This window comes from Vicugna pacos, chromosome 24, assembly GCF_048564905.1.
Source record: "Vicugna pacos chromosome 24, VicPac4, whole genome shotgun sequence".
Taxonomy (NCBI): Eukaryota; Metazoa; Chordata; class Mammalia; order Artiodactyla; family Camelidae; genus Vicugna; species Vicugna pacos.
Genome location: NC_133010.1, coordinates 19043177 through 19064995, shown reverse-complemented (window position 1 = coordinate 19064995; position 21819 = coordinate 19043177). Strand labels below are relative to the sequence as shown.

Below are 21819 nucleotides of genomic sequence, written 5' to 3'. Positions count from 1 at the left end.
CAACGTTTAAAGAAAAAATAAGTGGGATGCAGTTTATTCCCAGACGCAGCTCTCGAGGGCAAGTGAGATAAGTGAACAGGCAGATGTAAAGGCCTTTGTGAGAACAGATCTCATTCCAAATGCACCTCTCCCCAAATGCGGGGGGGGGGGGTGCCACATGCAGGCCATGGTAAGTTCACTCCTGCAGGCAGGACCAGCCATGATCCAGCAGCTCCTGCCTTGGTCCCCAGGAAAATTACCAAGGTCCCCTTTTCAATTACCAAGGGAAGACAAATCCTAAGTTCCTGAGGTGAATTATAAATACATTCTGTCTCGATAGAGAAACTCACATCTCAATTTCAAGCAAGACATATTGTATGAAATAAATATAAAGGCGGTCTAAATTTTTCATTAAGTTCAACTCCTATCACTGTCTTGGAAAGTAAGTGAAAAGCACCTTTACTTTTATTGTTAAGGTTTTCAAGATAAACCACCACGTTCAGCTCCAAACCCTCATCAAATGAACTGGTCAAAAGCTGGCAAAGCACAGCTCCCCGCCGCCACCCCGCCCCAACCGATTTCTGCAAAGAGCAGATTACCTGGTGTAAAATGTCTACGGCAAGCGGGGGCCCAAAGGGCACGTCGGACCCCGAGGGGTAAGGCTCGTAGGTGTGCGGGTGGCTGTGCGGGGCCTGGATGATGAGCTGCTCTGTGCGGAAGAAAGGCCCGAAGTGCGCGTCGAAGTACTCCTTCTCCCGGCGCGCCTGGCTGCCGGGGGCTGACCACAGGTCCACCGGGTCGGTGGTGACCCGCACGAACGCCAGGCCCGACGAACAGGCGTTGATGAAGACCAGCGACAGGAACACGACCCAGCCGGGGTGGCGGACGCAGAAGGAGCCCCACTGCGCGAAGAGCCGCCTCAGGCAGCCCTCAAACGCGGCCCCCAGAGGGTCGCAGCAGGACGCCTCCCCTGCAAGAGCGGGAGAGGAAGGGAGGGTGGAGGTTAAGAGCCAAGCTATTCCTGAAAGTCGGAACAGGGAGAACATCAGCTCTGGCTGCTTGCTCGGGGCGGGAACCGCGCCCACGCCCGGGACGCACCAGCCCCGCAACCTGCCGTCCCTGCCGGCCCACAACGACCGCCACGCCCACCGATTGGAGCAACAACTGCTCACACAAGCCTCGGAAAGCAGGGTGCTCCCAGCACCCTCTCCAGAGCAGCTCCCACCAACCTTTCCTGCTACGTTAGCGCGTGCACAGCTCTGATCCCAGGCCATGCTGTTCCACTGATACTACTGGTTACCTGGTTCTGATCTGCCACCCCCACTGGACTGTCAGCGCCACAAAGGCAAGGACCCTGCCTCCATCACAGCCCTGTCCTCGGGACGAGCTCATTGCCTCTCCCAGAACAGGCACGTAAACATGCAAACATAGCCCTAACTCTTTTGTTTAAGTACAAACGTGCCTACCTCTGTCACTGGCATTTACAGAGAAAGCTATATTGCCATCAATGGGGGTGTACTCGGAGACAAAATACCGTTTCCTGAAAAATAAAAGCATGTGTCGTGTTAGTGGACTTCAGCACAATGAGGCTGTTCTGACGTTCCCATAACCCTGTTACAAGCTTACTTTCTCATCTTGTTTGCTTCCTCCCTAGTTGTTGCGTTCCTTCTCCTAAGTTCCCTTGCTCTGGGTCTCCCTGCTCACCAGTCTCAGGAGAAAATTTAATAGGGTATAAAAAAAACAAATGAATAGAGGATAATTTCACCTTGTAGCCCTCATTTATATTTAAAAGTTTTAGGTCCTTTAAAAACATGATAGTAGACATGATATTGCAGGAGCAATGAGCACACCCAGTGCCCAGATTTTGGTTTCTAAACACCATTCTGCAGTGAAAGGAACCAGCACTCCTTGCAGAAGAGCTTGCTTCTAGGGCTGGGGCAGGAAAAACAGAAGATGAGCCTGGAACATCTTGTGATTCCAGAAAATAAGTACCAGCTTGAGGAAGGCAGGGGCATGTTACGAAAACAAAGGAGTCCCCAGAAGGTGATCCCAGTGGTTAAAATTGAGAAAAATCCAAGCAACAAAATAAATGATGGTACTGTGCCCACAGAATTAAAAAAAAAGTCCCATGATGTAAATATAACTGAATAAATACATTAAGTAGGGGAGAAGGATTAACTCTCTGCACAAAGTAAGTCCAACTGGAAAATGGAGAAGGAACGAGAAACACAAAGTCACCATTAGGCAAACACCACAGCAGCAAGGACTGCAGACAACATCACTGAAGGATGCTAAGCCCAGCGGTGACAGTCTGAGGAGAAACGAAGCGTTGCCATAGTCTCAACGTATCTCCCCTAATATATTTATCAATCCCAAAGGGAGAAACAGTAACTTCACAGTGGAGAGACCCAGCAGGCACCTCCTTAACCAAGTGATCAAGGCTAATGTCATCAGCGATGAGACATACTGACATCATAAGCCCCTGACATGACACACTGAGAAGACACACCACTTCCGTGACATTATCAAAAACATATAACCTCAATCTAATCGTGAGAGAATGTCAGATAAAGCCAAATCAGGGCACAGTCTACAAAATCACTGACTCATCAAAAGTGTCAAGGCCAGAAAAGAAAAGGAAAGATGGGAAACTGTCACAGGTTGGAGGAGACAAACAGAACAAAAACTGACTGTGACACAGGGTCCTGAAACAGAAAAAGTGCATTAGAAAAACTGGTGAGACTTGAATAAAGACTGTGGTTTAGCCAATGATCGTACACCAGTGTTATCTGCATAGATCTGATTAAATTACATACTATGGGTGGAGTGAGCTGTAACATTAGGGGAAGCTGGTAGAGGATATATATAAATTCTACAGTTTTTGTACCTTTTTGGTAACATTATTTCAAAGTAAAAACTTTTTTAAAAAACATGCTGTCCTAAATCAAGATGCAAATATCTAAAAGGACTAGAGCATTGCATTTAGATTCAGCTCACGAGAATTTCTGTTAAAGAACGGGTGCTTTAAATCACATGCTGTTTTGAATAAATCAGCCAAACTGACTTGAAATGTTTCAATGTCTAAAAAGGCTTTTGATTGTGGACTGGTTGTAGGACACGAGCAACTCATGGAATGGTATTAATGCAGGTGTTTCCTGTTCTAATAAACCAAAGTCTGCCAAGTGAAAGCTACAAGTGCCACTTGGGTAATTTCACTCTTCTTGCCCTGGAAGAAAAACAAAACAGGTTACCTGTAGCACCACACGGCAAAAAATGCTCCAAAAAACACAACCAAGAAGGCCATGTAGGTGCTCCACATGATGACGTACATGGCGTCCAGGCCCAGGATTCTCCAGGGAGCAGGAGAGGGCGGGGGCTGGGGCTTGGGGCCACACACCAGCAAGCAGTCCTGGCAGCTGCATGGCCCCGTGACCTCATCCACAGACTCGTCACAGCCCTTGGTGGCATTGTTCATGGGCTCCATCCCCTGTGTTGGAAGATCTGTGGGAAGGATTGCGTTGAGTGGATGTCTCCATTAAAAAGAAAAAAAACCACTAAAAAGTTTGTGTTAAACTATATCTAAAGCCAATGATAAGCACACAGAAATAAGTAACACGGCGGGCAGGGTGTAGCTCAGCGGTAGAGTGCATGCTTTGCATGCATGGGGTCCTGGGTTCAATCCCCAGTACCACCATCAAAAATGTAAATGAATAAGTAAACCTAATTACCTCCCTCTAGAAAATAAATTTTAAAAATAAATAACACAACTGGAAGAATAAAAAGGACTGGAGGTTTCTGGGTGATCACATTATGTTTTGCTGCTTGATCCCGTAAAATTTTAAGTCACCTCAATAACTTTGGGCACAGGGTTCATCACCAGGATCCAAATACATCACAGTCCAAGGTAAATCTTCAGTTGAGTCTTATCTCCACTGAGGAGCTAGTCTAATACTACCGCAGAGCTTCTGAGAGGCTCCCCCCACCACTTTTTTTTTCCTTAACAGCTTATTTCTTCCAATTACGTATTCAGTACCTGAGGACAATTCTTCCTCCTCCTCAACCCCGTGCCCAGTCCCTATGTTAACCAGGGGCAGGATAAATGCTCTAGCTTCCTCTCTCTTTGGAGGGAACTCTAGGACCTAGTTAGCTGAATTTACCTTCCTACTGCAGTTTACAGTTCCTGGGTTTAAAGAAAATTATAAATGCACCAAACTGGGAGTCTTGATCCCCACCTGAAAAGATGGGTGTGATGGTGAAAGGAGCCTGGCCGTTGTCCTTGTTGAACATGTACTCGATCCAGTTGGTGGCGTTGCAGGCTTCGGCCTCCCTCCCGCACAGCAGGCCCAGGGCCTTGTCGTTACTCGAGGGGGCCTCCACGTCCCTGCAGGCATTGTACATCGCTGGCAGGAGAGCAAGGGAGAGAGACTGAAACGCTGTGCCGCCTTCATTCACCCGGCGCGATCTTACAGGCCTCTTGAATGTGAACTTGGAAATCCAGACACACTGCAATCAGGGGCCATGGGCTGGAACTCAGGGCAGCAAGCACTAACGGCAGGAATCACCTCTGAAACCTGCTTATCATCCTGCAAGAACTATGCTGGGCCAGGTGCCAAGCAACTTAAAAGTAAAAGATAGGAAAGGCTTACGTCATTCCGGGGGCCCACGGTGGAGAAGTATGACCCCCACCGCACAGAAGAGCACACTAAAGGCTAAGAAAGGGGAGGCGAAGGACCTCAACGCCTCTGCATTGAATGAAGCTGGTTTTGGCAGGAAACTCCACAGCTGGGGAATTGTGGGACTTCCAGGGTGAAAACTGGTTTTAGGACCGAGCTCACGTGTGAATGAACCTAATACAACTCTCTTTTTTGGTTTTATTTTACTGCAATTGAAGACAACACATGAAATAAGAATAACGTCGATGACATTAGGCATTTAAGGAAGTAGTAGGAATGGCTCTTACATCAATATTCAATTACTAGTCCCTGCTTGTTAGAAACCTCCCAGAATTTGCTTTCCCTAAACTTTAAGGAGGTACTTACAAATTCAACGTGTTTTACCCTCACTCTTGAAAGACAGTTTCGCTAGAGCAACAGCTGTCTTCTCTAGAACTGTGATGACTCCATCGTCTTCAGGCCTCTGTCACTGATTAGAAAGGAATGACTTCCCCAACTGTCACTCTTTTGAAGTGATTTGTATCTTTTCTCCACTTGCTTTCAAGAGATCTGTCTTTGGAGTTTTATAGTTTTCCTGAGCTATATTTAGGTATGGATTTCCTTTTCTTTTTTCTTTTTTTAACTAGCTTGAGATAATTCATGTATCACACAACTTGCCTATTTAGAGTCACAATTTAGTGATACGAGACCTGAAGCTATCACCATAACAAAACATTTTTTTTCAAAGTAAGTAAAGTCTTGGTGTAACGTTAAAAAAATAAGTAAATAAAAAATAAAGGTACAATTTAACGGATTCTGGCATGTTCATGGATACGTTGCAACCACCGCCATGGTCAACTTTAAAACATTTTCATCACCTTGAAATAAGAAACCCTGTATGTCCAAGGCTCCCTTGTCTCCTCCATCCTCCCCAAACCCTAAGCAATCATTCATCTACTTCTGTCTCTGTAGATTTGCCAATTTTGGACATTTTGTATAAATGGAATCATGTAATAAGCAGTCTTTTGCGACTGGCTTCTATCACTTAGCATAATGTTTTCAAGGTCCATCCGTGCTGTAACAGGTATCTGAACTTCATCCTTTTTTTTTTTTGTTTTGAAGTACAGTTGATTTACAATATTGTGTTAGTTTCAGGTGTACAACAAACTGATTCATTTTTTTTCCAGATTATATTCCACTATAGGTTACTACAAGATTCTCTGTGCTATACAGTAAATCCTTGTTGCTTATCTATTTTCTGTATAGTAGTTTGTATCTGTTAACCCCAGACTCCTAATTCTTCCCTCCCTCCCTCCCTTTCCCCTTCGGTAACCGTAAGTTTGCTTTCTGCGTCTGTGGGTCTGTTTCTGTTTTGCATATAGACTCATTTGTGTTATTTTTAGATTCCACATATAAGTTATATCACATAGACATGCTTACTGCCTCTCCCCAAGTCTCTTTCTGGAGCTCCACACTTTATCCCACGTGTCATTTCTTTTGATAATTTTCAGAACTTTATAGCTCTATCCTGTTTTCTGAGTAATTCCCTCACACCCCTCAGCTCACCATTCGGTTTTCAGGTTTTAATTAAATATTTCAAGCATATAGAAAATACGATTCTCCCTTACTCACCACCCAGCTCTGTCAATCTCACTATTTTACAACATTTGCCTCGACTTTAAAAAAAATACACTACAGATAGAGCTGCAGCCTCCTAACCACCCCGTCCTTAAAGTAATTACAACCCTGAATCTAATGTTTATTTTTCCCACACGTTTGTGTGCATTTATGATATATTGTATCCATAAATATGAAGCACTGTTTAATATAAACATACTACATGTATTCTGTAACTTCTTTTCAGTCAGTATTTAAGAGTCATTCACATGGATGACATAACTCTAATTCACACATTTTAAGAGTTTCACGTATTCCATTATAGACTATGACCACGCTCCAACGTACGTATCCATTCTCTTCTCAATTAGCATTATGTCTCTCTTTTTTTTTTTAAATGACCTTTATTTTTTAGGGCAGTTTTAAGTTCACAGTAAAACTGAGCAGAAAGCACAGAATTCCCATATAAGCAACCCCTGCTTCCACCCAAGTACAAACTTCCCACTATCAACGGCTCAGAAGAAAACCTGCACGTACTAACAACGTCCGTGTGGGAACCTAGAGTTAGGAAGGCATTAAAGTAAATACTTAAAGGAGATTGTTTTATAGGTTGTAGCTCACGTCCCAGAACACAAGTAAAGCAACAATTCGCATTTCATGGCCAATGGAACTAAAAACTGTCATTTTCAGAGTTGACTGGACAACATAAAGGAACAATTTAATCTACTGTCCTGATACCAAATGTACAAGAGGAGTAATTAAAAAGTTTACTTACCATTGGCAAAACTCTCTCCAACATAGTATTGTAATTCTTTCACATTTGTTTTTGTCTGGTTTGTAACAGGATCAACGTAATCTTCAGTTGCTGTGACATTCAGAAACTGACTTTGTCGAGGGCTACATGTCAGCTCACAAAACAGGTTCATTAGGTTATAAAAACAGGATGGACACCTAAAGAAACAGTAAACTATTTTGTATGACATCACAGATAACAGGGCCAGCAAAAAGATGATTTAAAATAGACAAAGAATATTTGAAATTTATTGTAAAGTGGTAAATGGATTACCACGAGGATATATTAAACCCAGAAATTCTAAACATTAAACCCCATGTTAAAATAAAGACACCTCTTTAAAACCTACCCTAAATACTACATTTATGCTGCCCAGATGTAATTTTAGAATGAGACAAATGCTCTCTGATTCTGCACTTTATAATTCAGAGATATTTCCTTTGTCTTGAAGCTAAAAGGACTTAAGGAACAGCATGGTGATAATTCTCATTAAGAAGAAAAAAAGGGAGAAAAGTGAGATTTACACATTAGAATTTTCATCTTATAACCTAGCTCTCTTCCGAGTCCCACATAATCCTTAGCCTTCTTTAAACACAAGAGGATTTCCCCATGACTTGAGAAGATACAAAGAACAGCAAAGGTGTGCTCTAGCTGCAAGCATTTCAGAAGCACATGGGTTTTCTGAGACCCGCAAGCTGCCTGCTGTCCCTGGGGTCCAAAGTTTAGGCTCCTAATGTTGACCAGTTATGTGGCAGAAGACCTCTCCTCTTTGGTTCACCATTATCTGCAGAAGCCATTGCTTCAACAGACCTGCATTCTCACAACACCACCGATCAAGATTACTCTCTACTCTGATCTCATCCAGGCACAGAAAGAGAAAGGTGTGGTCCCGGCCTTCCAAGCCTCTGATCTAGTGACTGAGCAGACATGCACACCTGACTCTCTTTCAGGAGTCCTGTGTTTTACTGTGACAAAAAGGAATGACAATTACACCATTTGAACAGAAATCACTATTGGGGTGCAGTTTTCTACCACTTGCCATAAATAACAAACCTCTTTCCATGTTACTCCACAGCCATCAATTTTGACAGCTGTATAATATTCCTTATTAGCATCCCATTGTTTGCTATCATAAAGCTTTGGTATCTCTGACAACACAGGGGAAATCTTGGTGATCTTTTGATGTTTATGTTTATGCCCATAATGCCTCACACAGAGCAGGTGGTAAATCAATCTGGGCTGAATGACAGCACCAAACTGGCTCCAGCAACATCTGCTAGGCTTCCACAAGATACACTGGCCTGATTACAGCCTCAACTTTTTGATCTATGGCTCTATTGTATGTTGTCCTGAAAAAACAATTTAGAGATGGTTTTCCACTCTGTGTTGCCAACTGAAACTCCTGGGAAGAAGCAAGGTTTCTCAGCGGATGTGGACTTCGTGCCCTGTCACCTGCAGCAACACCTGCACAGAGAGCCCATGCCTGCCCACCCGCCTTTATCGGGTGCTTGAGTGTGAGAAATTTAGGAAGACATCACAACATTTTGTTCCAAAGACCAGCTTGTTCTCTTGCACGTTTGAGAACTGCTGGGTAAGCTTGGAGAATATCTATTACACCACCCCTGTCACAGAGAACAGACTGGACAGCAAACTGACTTTGACAAAACCAGCTGACTATGCCAGAACAAGCTTGTGAGCAGTGACCAAAAGCCAGCTCTACTGAGGCCTGGGACTCCAGCTCATCAGGGCGCCACAGGAGGAGAGAACCATGTGCAAATCAGGGGAGAAGAGGGGAGGGAGGCGACACAGACAACAGCCTGGATGAGGGTCTAGCTGGGCAGGACCACCAGGAATCTCTCCTCCCCACAGTGCGAAGAGGCTCACGTCTGAAAGGACCCAGTCACAGTGCAGATACCCTTTGTGCTGAAGACACCTCAGAGGAAAGCCAAGTAGCGTCTCTGAACGTAAGTAGACAGGGAACGGAGTCTGATCATTATTACTCTGTCAGAAGGTCTTCTTTATTTCTGGAAGGTCGTAAGACTGCTTCCTTAAAATAAAGCAAAAACTAACTTTTTAAGCCCATTTTTGTTCTTCTGTTTGCCTGGCAGTCAACCTACCTGGACAGAAACTGCAGAGGCAGCTGCAGGTTGTCTTTCAGAGTCTGAAGCTGCTGGACATCACAACAAAGGCTGACGTTGCCGAAGAAGAAGCCTGGGCAGAGCTCCTTTTGGGTGAGAAAGCATGGACATCAGGGCAGCACAGTTAAATAAGGACAAACATCCCTCCATGAGAGAAGACCATCTTATGCACAGAACCCTCTGGAGGTACACAAGGGTGAGACACGAACTTGCCAAGTTCTTGCAGAATGCTTTCAAAAGGCGATCAAATTCACTATAAACTAGGGATTCACAAAAGTAGAAGCAGTAGAGACATTTCTCTCTTTTTTTTCCCTAACTGGGAAGCTCAATCTTTTTACCTCTTTTTAAGTTTGTTTGGTTACGTTTAACCAGAATGCGATTTACTCTATTAGTCCAGGGAAAGTCAAATGCCCTTCATAACTCCGATGAAAGGAGCAAGTAAGTCTAGGAGTCCTGGTACTGTGTCACCTGAATTTTAATTATTTCAGCCTTTAAAACCAGTCTTTTCACTTGGATTTTTCCAGTCCTTTTCTAATATCCCTGTGTATTGGGGATGGTAAAAGAGACAACAGGAAACACATTCCTGGCAGCAGCCAAAGTTCACAGGCTCTCGGTGGAAAATGGAGGAGTCACTAAAGTGAACAGAGGACGGGAGTCACAGCCACTTAGCTGCCAAGTCCTTTCAAGTTCTGAAATCTAGGGACACAAAAAAGCTAACTTTGAATGTATTTGGAAGAAGCTGCAATGAGCAACATCTGAGGTACCAAGATTCGTCCCTAAAGAGGAACCTGCCAGTGGGAAGCTTTATGAGCCAGGGGTAGCCCCAGGAAAATGAACTCTCTGGAGTTATGCGACCTTCCCTGCCACGGCGTGCTATAGACGCGAGTCTGGGATGAGAGGGGCCTATTCGTGCCAGCTCTACGCCCAGCCCACGGTAATATTTAAGGTATAATTGCAGAATCTCTGATGAGCATTTTGTGTTTCCAACACCCAAGACAACGAACTCACCTGCACGAGGTCATACCCGTCCTCTGGCAGCGGTTTTGGTGGCCCAGAGTATCTGCAATTGTATCTCTTATCTCCAGATGCAATTCCACACTCTCCATACCAAACGCAGGACTGTGCAAATACCTACAAAAGTCAACACAAAACTCAGTTCATTAGGGCTTCCAGGGTAAAACGAACTTCAACAGCAAAAGGCACCCACTCGAGCACCTCTTAACAGAAGTTTTCAATGTTACCTGCAAAGCAGAGTAACAGCAAGGGGCACTGGTTTAATATTTTGAAAAATATTAATTAAAGCAGAGCCCAAAATGGACTCGTCAAGTCAGTCAGTAAAGGAGATAAGAGAAATTTCTTATTTACGTGACTTCCACTTCCTGCTAGTTTATCTGTTAATTAAGAGGACGCTGCAGTTCCACGTAAGAACCCACAGGAATCAGTGCAGATGAAAGAAAGCAAGATAGTATGAGAGTCAGTGATGACTAAGGCACTATTTTTGCACATCTGCATAAGGAACTGTGTCGGGTCTAAAGAATGAAAGAACATTTCCGTATCTATTTAGGTCAATTAGTATCAATACACCATGCACACAACATGAAGGAAAAACTGCAAGGAAGAAGAGCAAGAATGAATACCTCATCCTCTAGATTTAAGTAAAAAGCAAGAAATGTGCTCACTTTAAGGAAAAATCATCTCAGAATCTCAAAAGGAAAATGTAAAACTTCTTGTGTAAAGATTTCTCAAGAGCCACTCCTATTCCCCACGAGAGAGTCACAGGGCTGTCAGAAAATTCAGAAAGGGGGAAGGGCGCAGAGTGACTCAGCCTGCCAGCAGGGCCACCAAGCTCTGCCAAGCTGGCCAGGGTCATGGCCGGCATGACCTTGCAATCAGCTGTCCTGGAGGGAAACAGGGGCTGACGAGAAGCAACCTTGGCTCCCAAGGTACCTAGTGAGGAGGCCATTAAAGAAAAGAGTGGAATAGAAGCAGGAGAGTGAATTGTCTCTGGGGCAGCAGCACAGGACCCACACAGCTGAGGAGTGCAGCCAGGCTGTGCTGGTCCCCGGCATCAAAGCACAAATCCCACAACAGGCCCCAAAGCCCTGAAAACAGGAAAGGAAAAGCAGGCAGAGGCTGGGGGCCGTGGAGTGAAGGGGAAACTTAAAGGTCCATATGACTTGTCTCTGAATTCATTCTTCAGATATTTTAAAACAGAAGTTATGACTTACCTCTATCTTGACTCACTGAAAGTCATATGTTCAGGCCACAAGAGAGAGAAATCTGACACGAATGAGGAAACGACAAGGAGGCAACAATGCCACATCTCAAACCTTCAGAGAGAATTTGCAAAATTCTACCGTTTTTATATAAAAAGAATCACAATTATTTCCATAAATCTGGTGATTCTAGGGGAAGTATTGATCTTCCAAAGAGTTTCCCACTAAAAGGTCATTACCCACCCCTTGAAGTTTGAAAAGGCAAATCAGCTAAGGAGGGGTGACAACTGCTGACAGTGACCTTATTTTAAATACATGGGACCCTTCCCTTGAAATCCCCATCACAGAATTCTCCAGGCAGAAGACCAGTCAACAAGCCATGACTGTGGCCCGACGAGCAGGATGGGCGTCTGGAGTCTAAGTTCCCCTTCCTCAGCCCTCAGCGCTGTGTAGGAAACAAAGACAACCCAGAGCCGCTTGCTTCCTACTTGCAAGATCATCCTTTAGAATCTACACCATTTGCTTCTAAGCAAAGTTGCTTCTACCCTCCTGGTAGAAGAGACGGGGGCAGGGGAGGGGGCAAGAGGCAGGGAGTCAGGAGACATGGTTCTGGTCCTCAGAAGTCATGAGACTCTCAATGCACTGAGCAGGGTGGCAGCTGGAGCAGGAACCCTGGTCGTGCTAGCGGGAGTCCCCTTCCTGTGAATTGCACTCAGAACCTCCGCCCACATCACCGTTTTGGTGTGAAGACCAAATGCGGGGGGACATGCGAGGAAGGGCTCAGGAAACCAGGAAGCACTATCAAGCGTAAGGAATTATTCTTAATGTCCTGTTTGGGACCTCAGCAAAGAGGTTCCAAAGACCTGAAGAAAATGAAACATCTGAGGTTTCTCTGGGGCCCAGGAAAAAAATGGGGCTTGACTCATGGCTCATAGGTTTGCTTCCCCAAGTCCTCGGCCCAAAGCAGCATGAGCCTGTGGGGCCCAAGGGTACTCGGGCCGCTAGCTGCGTGCCAGGCCCTGTTTAACTGTGCTCATGCACTAACACAACCAGTCCTCGTGAGTGGCTGAGGGAGGTGCTACTATTATGCCCATTTTACAGATGAGGAAACAGAGGCGCAGGGAGGCTAAATAACTTGCCCAAGGGTGGCAGAGCCAGGATTCAAACTAGAACATTCTAGTTCCAGAAACAGACTCTCAATAAAATGGAATCAATCCCATAAGAAAGGTCCTCACTCGAGCATCATCCCCTCCTTGTGCAGGACTCACACTTGCACATTCACTCACCGGCTACACCAGCAGGGGCCCCTCACACCTCACAGCTCTCTCCTCACCTCCCCTCATCTCACCCACAGCTGAAAACCAAGAGCCTTCCTCAGCCGCAGCCCAGCTGGTGTATATCCCTGAGCCTCCCTGGGGACCTCCGCCACCGGCCCGCTTCCTTGTCCACATGCTCAACCTTGTCTCTCTTCTGGTCCCTTCATCTGCTCCTGCCCATAAAGCCTGCTCCACCTCCATCCTCCCTCTCAAACCTCCAGCTCCTCTCCAGCTGCTCTTCCAACTGCCTGCCCCAATCCTTCCTCCATCGCCAGGCCCTCTTCATCAGGGTTTAAAGTCCCGGGCACCTTTCCCACCTGCCCTCCAGGAACCAGCATGGTTACCCTCACCCATTCCCTCCCAAGCCAGTCACTCTCTGACTGCCTCATGACTCCCATCACAGGGCCTGCTCCCAGGAGGATCCACCTCCACCTCCACCTCCAGTAGCTGGGCATCGGCTAAGTGCCCCTCCATCTCATGTAATCCCAGAATGGATCTGTGAGGCTGGTAGTAAAATAACACCATTTCACAGATGAGGAAACGGAGGGTTACACAGGTAAGGCCACATCTAAGAAATGGCAGAGCCAGACCCTACCTGAGGCCTGGCTGGTGCAGAAGCTGGAGCTCTTACTCCTTACACTGCATGAGGGTCACTCCTCAGTGGACCAGTGACTGGGCCATGCTCCCCTCTGCAGCCCATAAAGACCCTAGCTCGTGTCTCAACAACTGGGGTTTCCAGTCTCCAAATCGCCACAGCATAGCGGTCAGTCAGAACTTTATCAACAAAGACAACAGGCGTACCTGAAGGTCCCTGGCAGATCCCTGGAATGCGAGGGCAGCGCAAGCGGACACAAGACCAAGCGTGCTTCGGACAATCACGGGTTCACGTACAGGCCACGCGCTTCCTTTCCAAGGGAAGCACCTGACTTCCAAAAGCAAGGTGTCTGGCTGAAAGCTGCCTTTACTATGACACAAGGACACATGTTGATTTCACACCAGTGATGCTCACTTGGGGAAGGAAATATGAGGCCTGATAGTGAAATAAACCCATCAGGGTCTGAGGTCTGCCAGAGGCTAAAGTGCCCCTGACCGAACGTGAGCTCAGCTCTGAGACTGAGATGGATGGTGGTGGTGGTCATACAACATGTGATGAACTTCGTGTCCTAGAGCTTGAACTTAAAACTTAAAATGGTCAATTTAACCGTAGAGAGCATGTTCTTAGATATACTGAGATTAAACAGGAGGGTGACTGTCAGTTCAAACATTATGGGTCTGAGTGTCACTCGACACACCTAGTGTCTAATAACTGGTGCCGTCAAAGTTCCACCGACGTGTGTGTATGGCGGGGTGGGTGGGCGAGTCTAAAGAACGATCATTCCTCACAGATCACCTCGTGGGCACTGACCAGTCTTAGAGCTATTCACCATCACAAGAACTATCTTATTCAAGCATTTAAAAATCTAACCGACTCCTAAAATGCTAAAAATAAATGACCGTAGATTTTATTCCCTTTAACTACAGAATCAATACCCACCCATTACAAATACTCAAACATCACAGGTGCATATGAAACAACACCGGGAGCTCCCCCTTCACCTCTCCACCCTCACCCCATTCCTCAGATTTAACCAGTGCTCATTTAGATCTAGGTCTTTAGGCTTTCAATTTCCTCCCTGGGCAAACACATACAAGTGCAGTGACTCAGAAACAGCTTTTTCACAAACACATCTCTACTACCCTCTGCGACTGGCTGTTGGCTCTACCTGAACTGTCCTTCACTGTGTTTACCGGGTCCCCCAAAGCTGGGCCCCAGCCCTTGTCTGCAGTGCCTTGTTTTCTCCACAGGTTTCAGTCCTACCCATCTTGGAACAGCCTCCCTTCTTACAAGCCTCTCCCAAGACTCACTGCCTCCACTAGATTTAACTCTGACTCCTTTCACTTGGTCCTGGTCCTGGAGCTTCCCCGTCAGGAGAGCTGTCCTGGGGCAGAGGCAGGTCAGCCCCAGGCAGCACCTGGCTAGCGGCATGAGCATCCATCCTAAGTGCCCAAGTCAGCAGGTCTCCTGCGTCCAGAGCTCTGGAGAGCGATCTGTCACTTACACTCCACATGCTCCCATGTGGATCCATCCGGATGGGGATGGATAAACCTTTCCTTAGAGGGCCAAAGAGTAAATACTGCAGGCTTGAAGGCCTTAAGGTCTCTGCAGTAAATACCCAACCTTGTCTGTTGTAGCTCAGAAACAACCACACACAACAGGTAAATGATGGGCCTGGACGTGACCCAAGAACACTGCATTCAAAACAACTATGGAGGCCAGGCCATAATTTGCTGGCTCCTGCCCTAGGATGAAGCAGAATTTATGAGAAACATAAAGCTGTGTATGTGGAGCGAGGCTGCAAGAGTATTTTCTTGCTTTTGTCTCACATCTCCCCTGTAAGATCATAAAACCCTACAGAACAGAGCCCAGGTGTTACACTTCCTTTGAAATTCCCTATAGAATCTTATCCAGTCTTCACTGACTCAGAAACCTTCAAAACACATGACTAGTTGAAGGAACTTGACTGGATTATGTAAGAGATTGTTCTGGCTTCAACCCAGAGTTTAGTAGTTACAAGGCTAGACCTTCTCTACTTTTAAAGATCAAGCCATATGGATATTTCACAACATGCGCCAGAGTTTAACTGTTGAGCGTATGACTGGAGAGCTTAAAAAGCCCCTTCTGCTGTGTGTCAGCAACTATAGCAATTGCTAAACAGACTCCGGCGCGAAGGGAGCTCAGGGAAAGCACATCTTAACCATACAGAGAGACTCAGAACGTCAGCGACAGAATTCTATACTCTAGCAAATCCTGAAGTGTTAACTCATATTCAAATGCTTAACGAACATCAACCCAGTGCCAGGCATAAAGTGATTTCTCCCTCATTGCCTCGTTTATTTCTCAGACACCCCATGGAGAGAATCTCAGAATTCTACAGGTAAGGAAACTACAGCTCAGAAAGGATTCTCCGAGGCCAAGTGGCTCATACGTGACAAAGCCAGTCATGAGAACCAAGATTTTGAATGCCAAGATAAGCATTCTCCCTCCTATCCTCCCGCCCCTACAGCTGCCGCACTGTCCAAACTCCAGCTCAGTCTGTACACGGATGCACCCTCAGATTGTGACAATGCGCCAGAGATGGGCTTTCCCACCCACTATCAGTCATCCTGCACAAGGGTCCCTCTTTCTACACAGACTTGTTCACTTATAGGAACAATGACCACCATTTATGTCTCTGTAAGTACATCTCTAGGCAGCTGTCAAGTCCTGACTCACTTCCTCTGGACCAATGACTATCCTCAGCTCCAGGCCTGCATGTGGTCGTCCCCGGCAGGTGAAGTTCAGGGCCAGTCCCCTCACCTCTGCTGTCCTGGATGGGAAAAGCTCCCAACAAAAACTGGAGGCCCGCCCCAGGCCTGGCTCAAGCTCCAGGGATAACCCAGGAGGGGGTGGAGGGAGTGGTCTGGAGAATCCAGTCCGGTGATTAAGCTGCCTTCTGTGTCACTGGGAGTCAGGTAGGCAGATCAAACAAATAGGGCAGGACATTTGGGGTGGAGGCTGGTCTGGCCTGACTTTTAATGATGGATATTTCTGGAACTCTGTTTTATAGCCAACCTGGGGTGATCATATCCGCATAACAAAGGATAATTTGTGTGAGCACTAGGCACGCCTTTAGATGGGTATTTAAGTTACATTTTTAGAGTTAGATGGGTTCTGGGCTCAGCCAGTCTTCACTTCACAGATAACCCCACCGACTTGCAGTTTAAGTGACTTGCCCAAGGGAGTACTAGTCAGTCTTAGACATTACATATCTGAGCTCCAGCATCCACAAGTTTGAAAAACAATCCAATCGCCACAAGGCTAAAACAAAACCATGAAAGCAGATGGGGGTGTTCACTGTCCGGTTTTCCCCTCTGGAATGTTCACACAATGTGACAACCGAACCAAGGGTCAGGCCAGCAGGCTAAACCCACCCTGACCCGTCCCTGGCTTTTGGAGAAGCCACAGGGGAGCCAGGAACATGCCTTGCATGAGATGCCTTATTGGCTAGGTGCACACCTGCTGCACACCCACTCAGCTGAGCTTGCTAATATGAATAATCTGGTAGCATTATTTTGGATTTCAATAGACCACAGAAGTCAGAAGACGGTGGCCCAAGCCCCCTCTCTGCCATTTACTAACTATGTGAGCTTGGGACAGATTTGAGCCTTAACATTTACATCTGTAAAACAGTAAGAACAGCGTCACATCTATTTAAAGGGGTCCTGGGAGGTTAAAACAAGACCAGATGTATTGCCACAATGGAGTTTGCTACTCGGAGCAAAAATTACGTAATTCTTTTTCCTTTAGCTTCTTGTAATTTAGAAGGCCATTTTAAAATAACATTATTGAGATAGTTTACATACCATAAAATTCACCGTTTTTAAGTGTATGCTGCAATGGTTTTCAGTAACAATTGGGTAACTTTCCCCCCTATTATCTCCAGCTTTCCTCTTGTCCGCCCGGGAAGCATTCATTCACCATCCAAAGCTAAGTTCAAAAATGGACTCCCCAGTAACATTCTGTCCTTTTAATAGAGCACATTTTTCTTTGCACTGTAATTTTTTCATGTATCCACTTTCCCTCTCAGCAACTATGGATAAGACAGGGATAGTGATTCCTAACATTTACATGGCACTTTACAGTTTATAGACAGACCACTTTCTGGATAGGTGAGTCTTCTGATCTACTTTTGTATCCTACACTGCACTCTCTTCCTATTTATGAAATTAGTGAATGGCAGTAATTTGAGCTCTTCTGAACCCAATTCTAAAGATTCCCTCTCAAATCCCCCAAAAGCACACTTGCATCAGAGAGAGCTTTTTTTTTTTTTAAGGTTGTCTTGCTAAAGCAAATATTCTAAAGACCGAAAATAACAAGCATAGTCCAAGCAAAGGAAAACTTTTGGAGCCACAGTTGATCTTTGCAGTCACCCAGACACCAAGCGCAAATCCAGCTCTGATCTCCACTAGCCTCCGAATCCCTTCCCGATCTTTCCCCCTCACCCAAATCCACGAAGGCCCAATGATCTGGTGACTCAGAAGAGTAAAAGTGAAGAGTTCAGGCTATGTTGGAGATGGTAAAATATAGTTCTTGCCCTCAAGGAGCCTGCAACCTAGTAGTTCAAGTCAAACAATATTTCTTTGCCTTTCCGCAAGCACCCTGAGAGGTAGGCAGTGTTGTTAACCCTATTTTATAGAGGAGGAGCCTGGCTCGCCCAAGATCACCCCAGGTACGAGGAAGTGTTGAGACCCACACCAGGTCTTTTAACTCAAAGTCTTTTGCCAGGCAGTAAATGCTGCTGCTGCTGCAGCTCAGAGATTTGGAACTTGAGAAGGAAGACATTCTAGTTGAGGGAACAAGATAACAATGTCATGGACAGTGAATCATTTGAATTGGACCTTGGAAGATGGGCAGGGTTTTGATAGCAAGTTGTTTATGTGGCTGGAGAGCAGGTGCCCTTCACAGTGCTGTGGATGAAACACAGACAAGGTGCCGGAGATCGGATCAGAGATGGCCCACTCCAGACTTCCGCACAGGTAATGTGGCATCCGTCAAACACCATGAAAAGCATCCCTTTTAGGAAGAGTGGAGGGAGAGGAAGGGTTACCCCGGAAAAGAGAGATCTTACTGTCTTCCTGGCCAGAGGGACTCTTTGTTCTGGGTAATGTGACAAACACTGGAGGAACACAAAGACCTATTCAGCAAGTCGTTTTCTTTCTGCCACTTGCTAATAATAAAAAAAACCGTTTCCCTTGATTACTGTGTTAGTAAGATAACTAACTGATCACGGCATCAATCAAGAAATGGGAGAGACTGGGAAAGATTACCCACATTCACTCCAATTTCAGAGGGTTATACCTCAGTGCTCTCAGGCTGACAGATTATCCCAATCTCGATCTCCTCAGCAAAAGCCGTTTTAATGGCGTTAATTCCTACCCAGGCTTCATTATGATCCAAGTTCCTCAAGAAAAAGCTTATAAAAATTAGTCAAGAGAGATGTGTACTACTTCTCAAAACCACACACATTATTTGGATAACCACGAGATTTAAAAACCACGCAGTCTAGTGATGTTATTTTATCATCTGTAAAAATGAAAAATTAAGGAAAGCAAAATCTCCCCCAAATGTATTTCAGGCCTCATGAAGAAGTTAGTCAGTAATTCTGTGAGAGAACTATATCAGTGCTCAGACTGAACCCAGCTGAGCGGCCACCACTGGTGAGAATTCTAAAAGCAGGACCCCCGCCCCCCATCTGTTGAGGTGTACTGAAAGCCTTTGTAGACATGAGGGAGTTAAACTTCATAACAACAGACGTGCTTCCAGTTCAGATTTACAGAACTTCTTGAGGCTTCCAGGTGTTTTGCAAGAAACTTGTAACCTAAGACCTATCACAGAAGTCCCAGGAGGAGAGGCACTCATTGGCCACCAGCCTTGGCTACTACCTTCAAGTAAAAGGATTTCAGAGATAAGTTAAAGCTACTTAACAATGTGAGGCCTGCCTATTAGATCCTGACCTAAAACTCTAGAGAAACTGAACAGCTGTATTTTCAAAGCAAATCATGCTACTATTTCTTGAGTTTTCACTATGGTGATGAGGTCTCTCTGCACATCATGTTACTTAATAACGCCAATAATTGTAAGAGGTATTGTTTATCTTCAGAATAAATCAGGCTTGAAAGAGCAATGTGCCCAAAGCCACAGAGCTAGCAGGTGGTCTACCGGCTGACCCCACTCCAAACCACCTCCTGAAACCTGCTTTTCTCTGCCTCCCCTCCCAACCAAGCAGCAGATGTGTGCGCCTCCACAAGCCCACGCTGCTGGGGCTCCTCCATATGCACATACAGGAGGCCCTTCCTGGGTCAGCATCATCTGTCCCCTGCAGAAGTCTAAGGAGAGGTTTTTCTAGTGCAGGAAACCCTTAATCTGCCTTCCTGTGTGACTCACTATCCCCTCGTCACTGAGACGCCTATGAGTAGGCACGAGGGCACGGGATTCCCAGAAGTTCACACTTTCATCTGCATCTGCATCTGCAGCACTATATCCTCAGATGTTCCCCCTGACCCCCAGTTTTAAAAGAGAAAACTGTAGACACAGAAATAAGAGTGAGGCACTCATGCCCAAGGCGACTAAACCAAGGGAAAGCCGACCTGGAGTCAGGACTCTGAGTTCCAGGCCCCATACTCTCCAGTTCTCTGACAAGGAGAAATTCAATTAACTGCTGCACCTATGGGCCTCAGTTTCCACAGATGTAAAGGGGGAAGAAGCAACCTGCACTCTTTAGAAGACTAAGCTGCCTTATGTAAAGTTCTCAGGTCTGTTCCAATTTGGTGCCTGATGGATTGTTTCTTTTATTTACCTCCCCCGCCCCACACACATTCATCTTCAGGGGAGGAGAAGGAGAAATAAAGTGGTCAGATCTTCTAAACAAATTTATAAAGAATCGTGTGCATGTGGCAGAATTAAAAAAAAAAACAACGAAGGCAGGTGAAATAAGTAAGATCTCTCTACACTCAACTTCCTCCTCCTGCTTCCACATCCTAAGCCGAGAAATTAGGTGACCACAGGTGAAATAGGCTCAAAACAGGTCAAACCACCAGCCCCCAGCTGCCACCCTCTTCCAGGCCACAGGGAAAAGTGTGTGGCTGGAGAAAGGCACCGGAGGGGTGGGGGGCCCTCCCGGGGCTCCATCGCTAGACCAACTTCCCCGGGACCCGCGGCTGGTCCCCTCGGCGGCCGGGGGGCACGTGAGCCCCTGCACAGCCCGCCCCGCTCCCCGACTCGCGGCCCCACCACGTCCCCCACAGCCCGCCCGGGTCGCCGGCGGCCGCTCACCTGCGCCGGGAAGAGCAGCAGCAGGAGGAGGCCGAGGGCGGGGACGCGCGCGCTCATGCTGCCGTGGCGCCGGGCTGCGGACGTCTGCGGGGCTCGGCTCACGGGACTGGGCTTGGCGTCCCGGGCTGTCTCAGGCTCCCGCGCCGCCGAAGGGAGGGAACAGAAGCCGGCTCCGGCCGGCTGCGCGCGCAGCTCAGGAAGGAAGGAGGCCGCGTAGGTTCCTCCCCCTCCTGGGTGGAGCCGCTGCCGGGACGCCCCGGACCGGTTCTGGGGCGGGGCCGTCCGGGGAGGGCGGGACGAGGGGCGGGGCTAGACGGGCCTCGGCCAAGTGATGCCACAGAGACCTCCCTGAGTCCCAGCTCCGCACTTCCTCGCCCTGCGGCGACTAGGGGCGCGGCATGGGGCCAGGGACTCCCAGACGGGGGCCGCTGAACCTTTGGAATCCGGCCTGGGGAGGGTATTTCTGGAGTTGTCCCAACGGTGTGTGGTTTTGATGCTTTAACTCCTTTTTCCCCTTTTTGTCTTTCCTCGGTTGGAGACCGTCGGCGAGGAGGTTTCGCAAATGACAGTGCTTGGGGACTGTTATCCCAATTAAGACCCTGTTCCTCAGTGTTTATTTCGGCCCCAATTAGCACCCGAGCAAGTTCTCCTCCCAAACCCAGTCACCCGAAAGGAATCCGCGCCAGGGCACTTCTAGCAAAGCAGGAGGCGGTGCCACGCAGTGGCCTGACAGTGTTGTGATCCGAGAGCGCGAGGGGCGGAGGGTGGCTGTGGGCCAAGCTTCTGAGCCACCCAATCTCTGTTTTCTGTCCGCTCAGCCCACTTTTGGAAAAGTGCTAGAACCGCACCATCTGCTGGCGGAGCCAAGCGTGGCAGGGAACCCGCGGGCGGGAGAAGAGCCCCCCACCCCACCCCCGGAAGTTTGACCCAGAGGTGGGACCAGAGTCCATTAAGTTCTAGGTGAAATGAAGTAACACAAGGAAAAAGTGTCTGTTTTTGAGACTTACACTTACTATAATCTTTTTTTGGTCTTACACATTTTTATTATATGCATTTCTGGTAACATTTCTGTTGGGCCAACTGAAGTCTTTCAAAGATCAACGACCCCCATTCCTGGGCTCGCAGATGTCTGACATTCTGTACTGGGCGGGTTTGCCCTAACAAACTAATAGCCCTAGGTAATGCTCAGGCGGGCT

At 46.8% G+C, this 21819-nt stretch overlaps 1 protein-coding gene and 1 non-coding gene across 3 annotated transcripts in view; one reads left to right on the top strand and one right to left on the bottom strand.

The window, feature by feature from the left end:
• NPC1 (NPC intracellular cholesterol transporter 1) overlaps window positions 1–20808 on the bottom strand; it is a 38936-nt gene extending 18128 nt beyond the window's left edge. The window contains exons 1-8 of one of the 2 annotated variants that reach the window (XM_006205105.4): window positions 20624–20808; window positions 10188–10310; window positions 9159–9265; window positions 7024–7199; window positions 4212–4379; window positions 3231–3480; window positions 1446–1519; window positions 579–949 (exon numbers count right to left, since the gene is read on the bottom strand). In XM_006205105.4, the coding sequence (XP_006205167.2) occupies window positions 579–949; window positions 1446–1519; window positions 3231–3480; window positions 4212–4379; window positions 7024–7199; window positions 9159–9265; window positions 10188–10310; window positions 20624–20680 (1326 nt within the window). In that variant the 5' untranslated portion in view covers window positions 20681–20808. Of the gene's footprint in view, window positions 1–578; window positions 950–1445; window positions 1520–3230; window positions 3481–4211; window positions 4380–7023; window positions 7200–9158; window positions 9266–10187; window positions 10311–16024; window positions 16132–20623 lie in introns of those variants that run through there. The other variant, XM_072949106.1, reaches the window with a different exon arrangement.
• On the top strand, window positions 3604–3673 carry TRNAA-UGC (transfer RNA alanine (anticodon UGC)). Its single transcript has one exon. It is a non-coding gene; the product is annotated as a tRNA-Ala (tRNA).
• Window positions 20809–21819: the final 1011 nt, after the last annotated feature.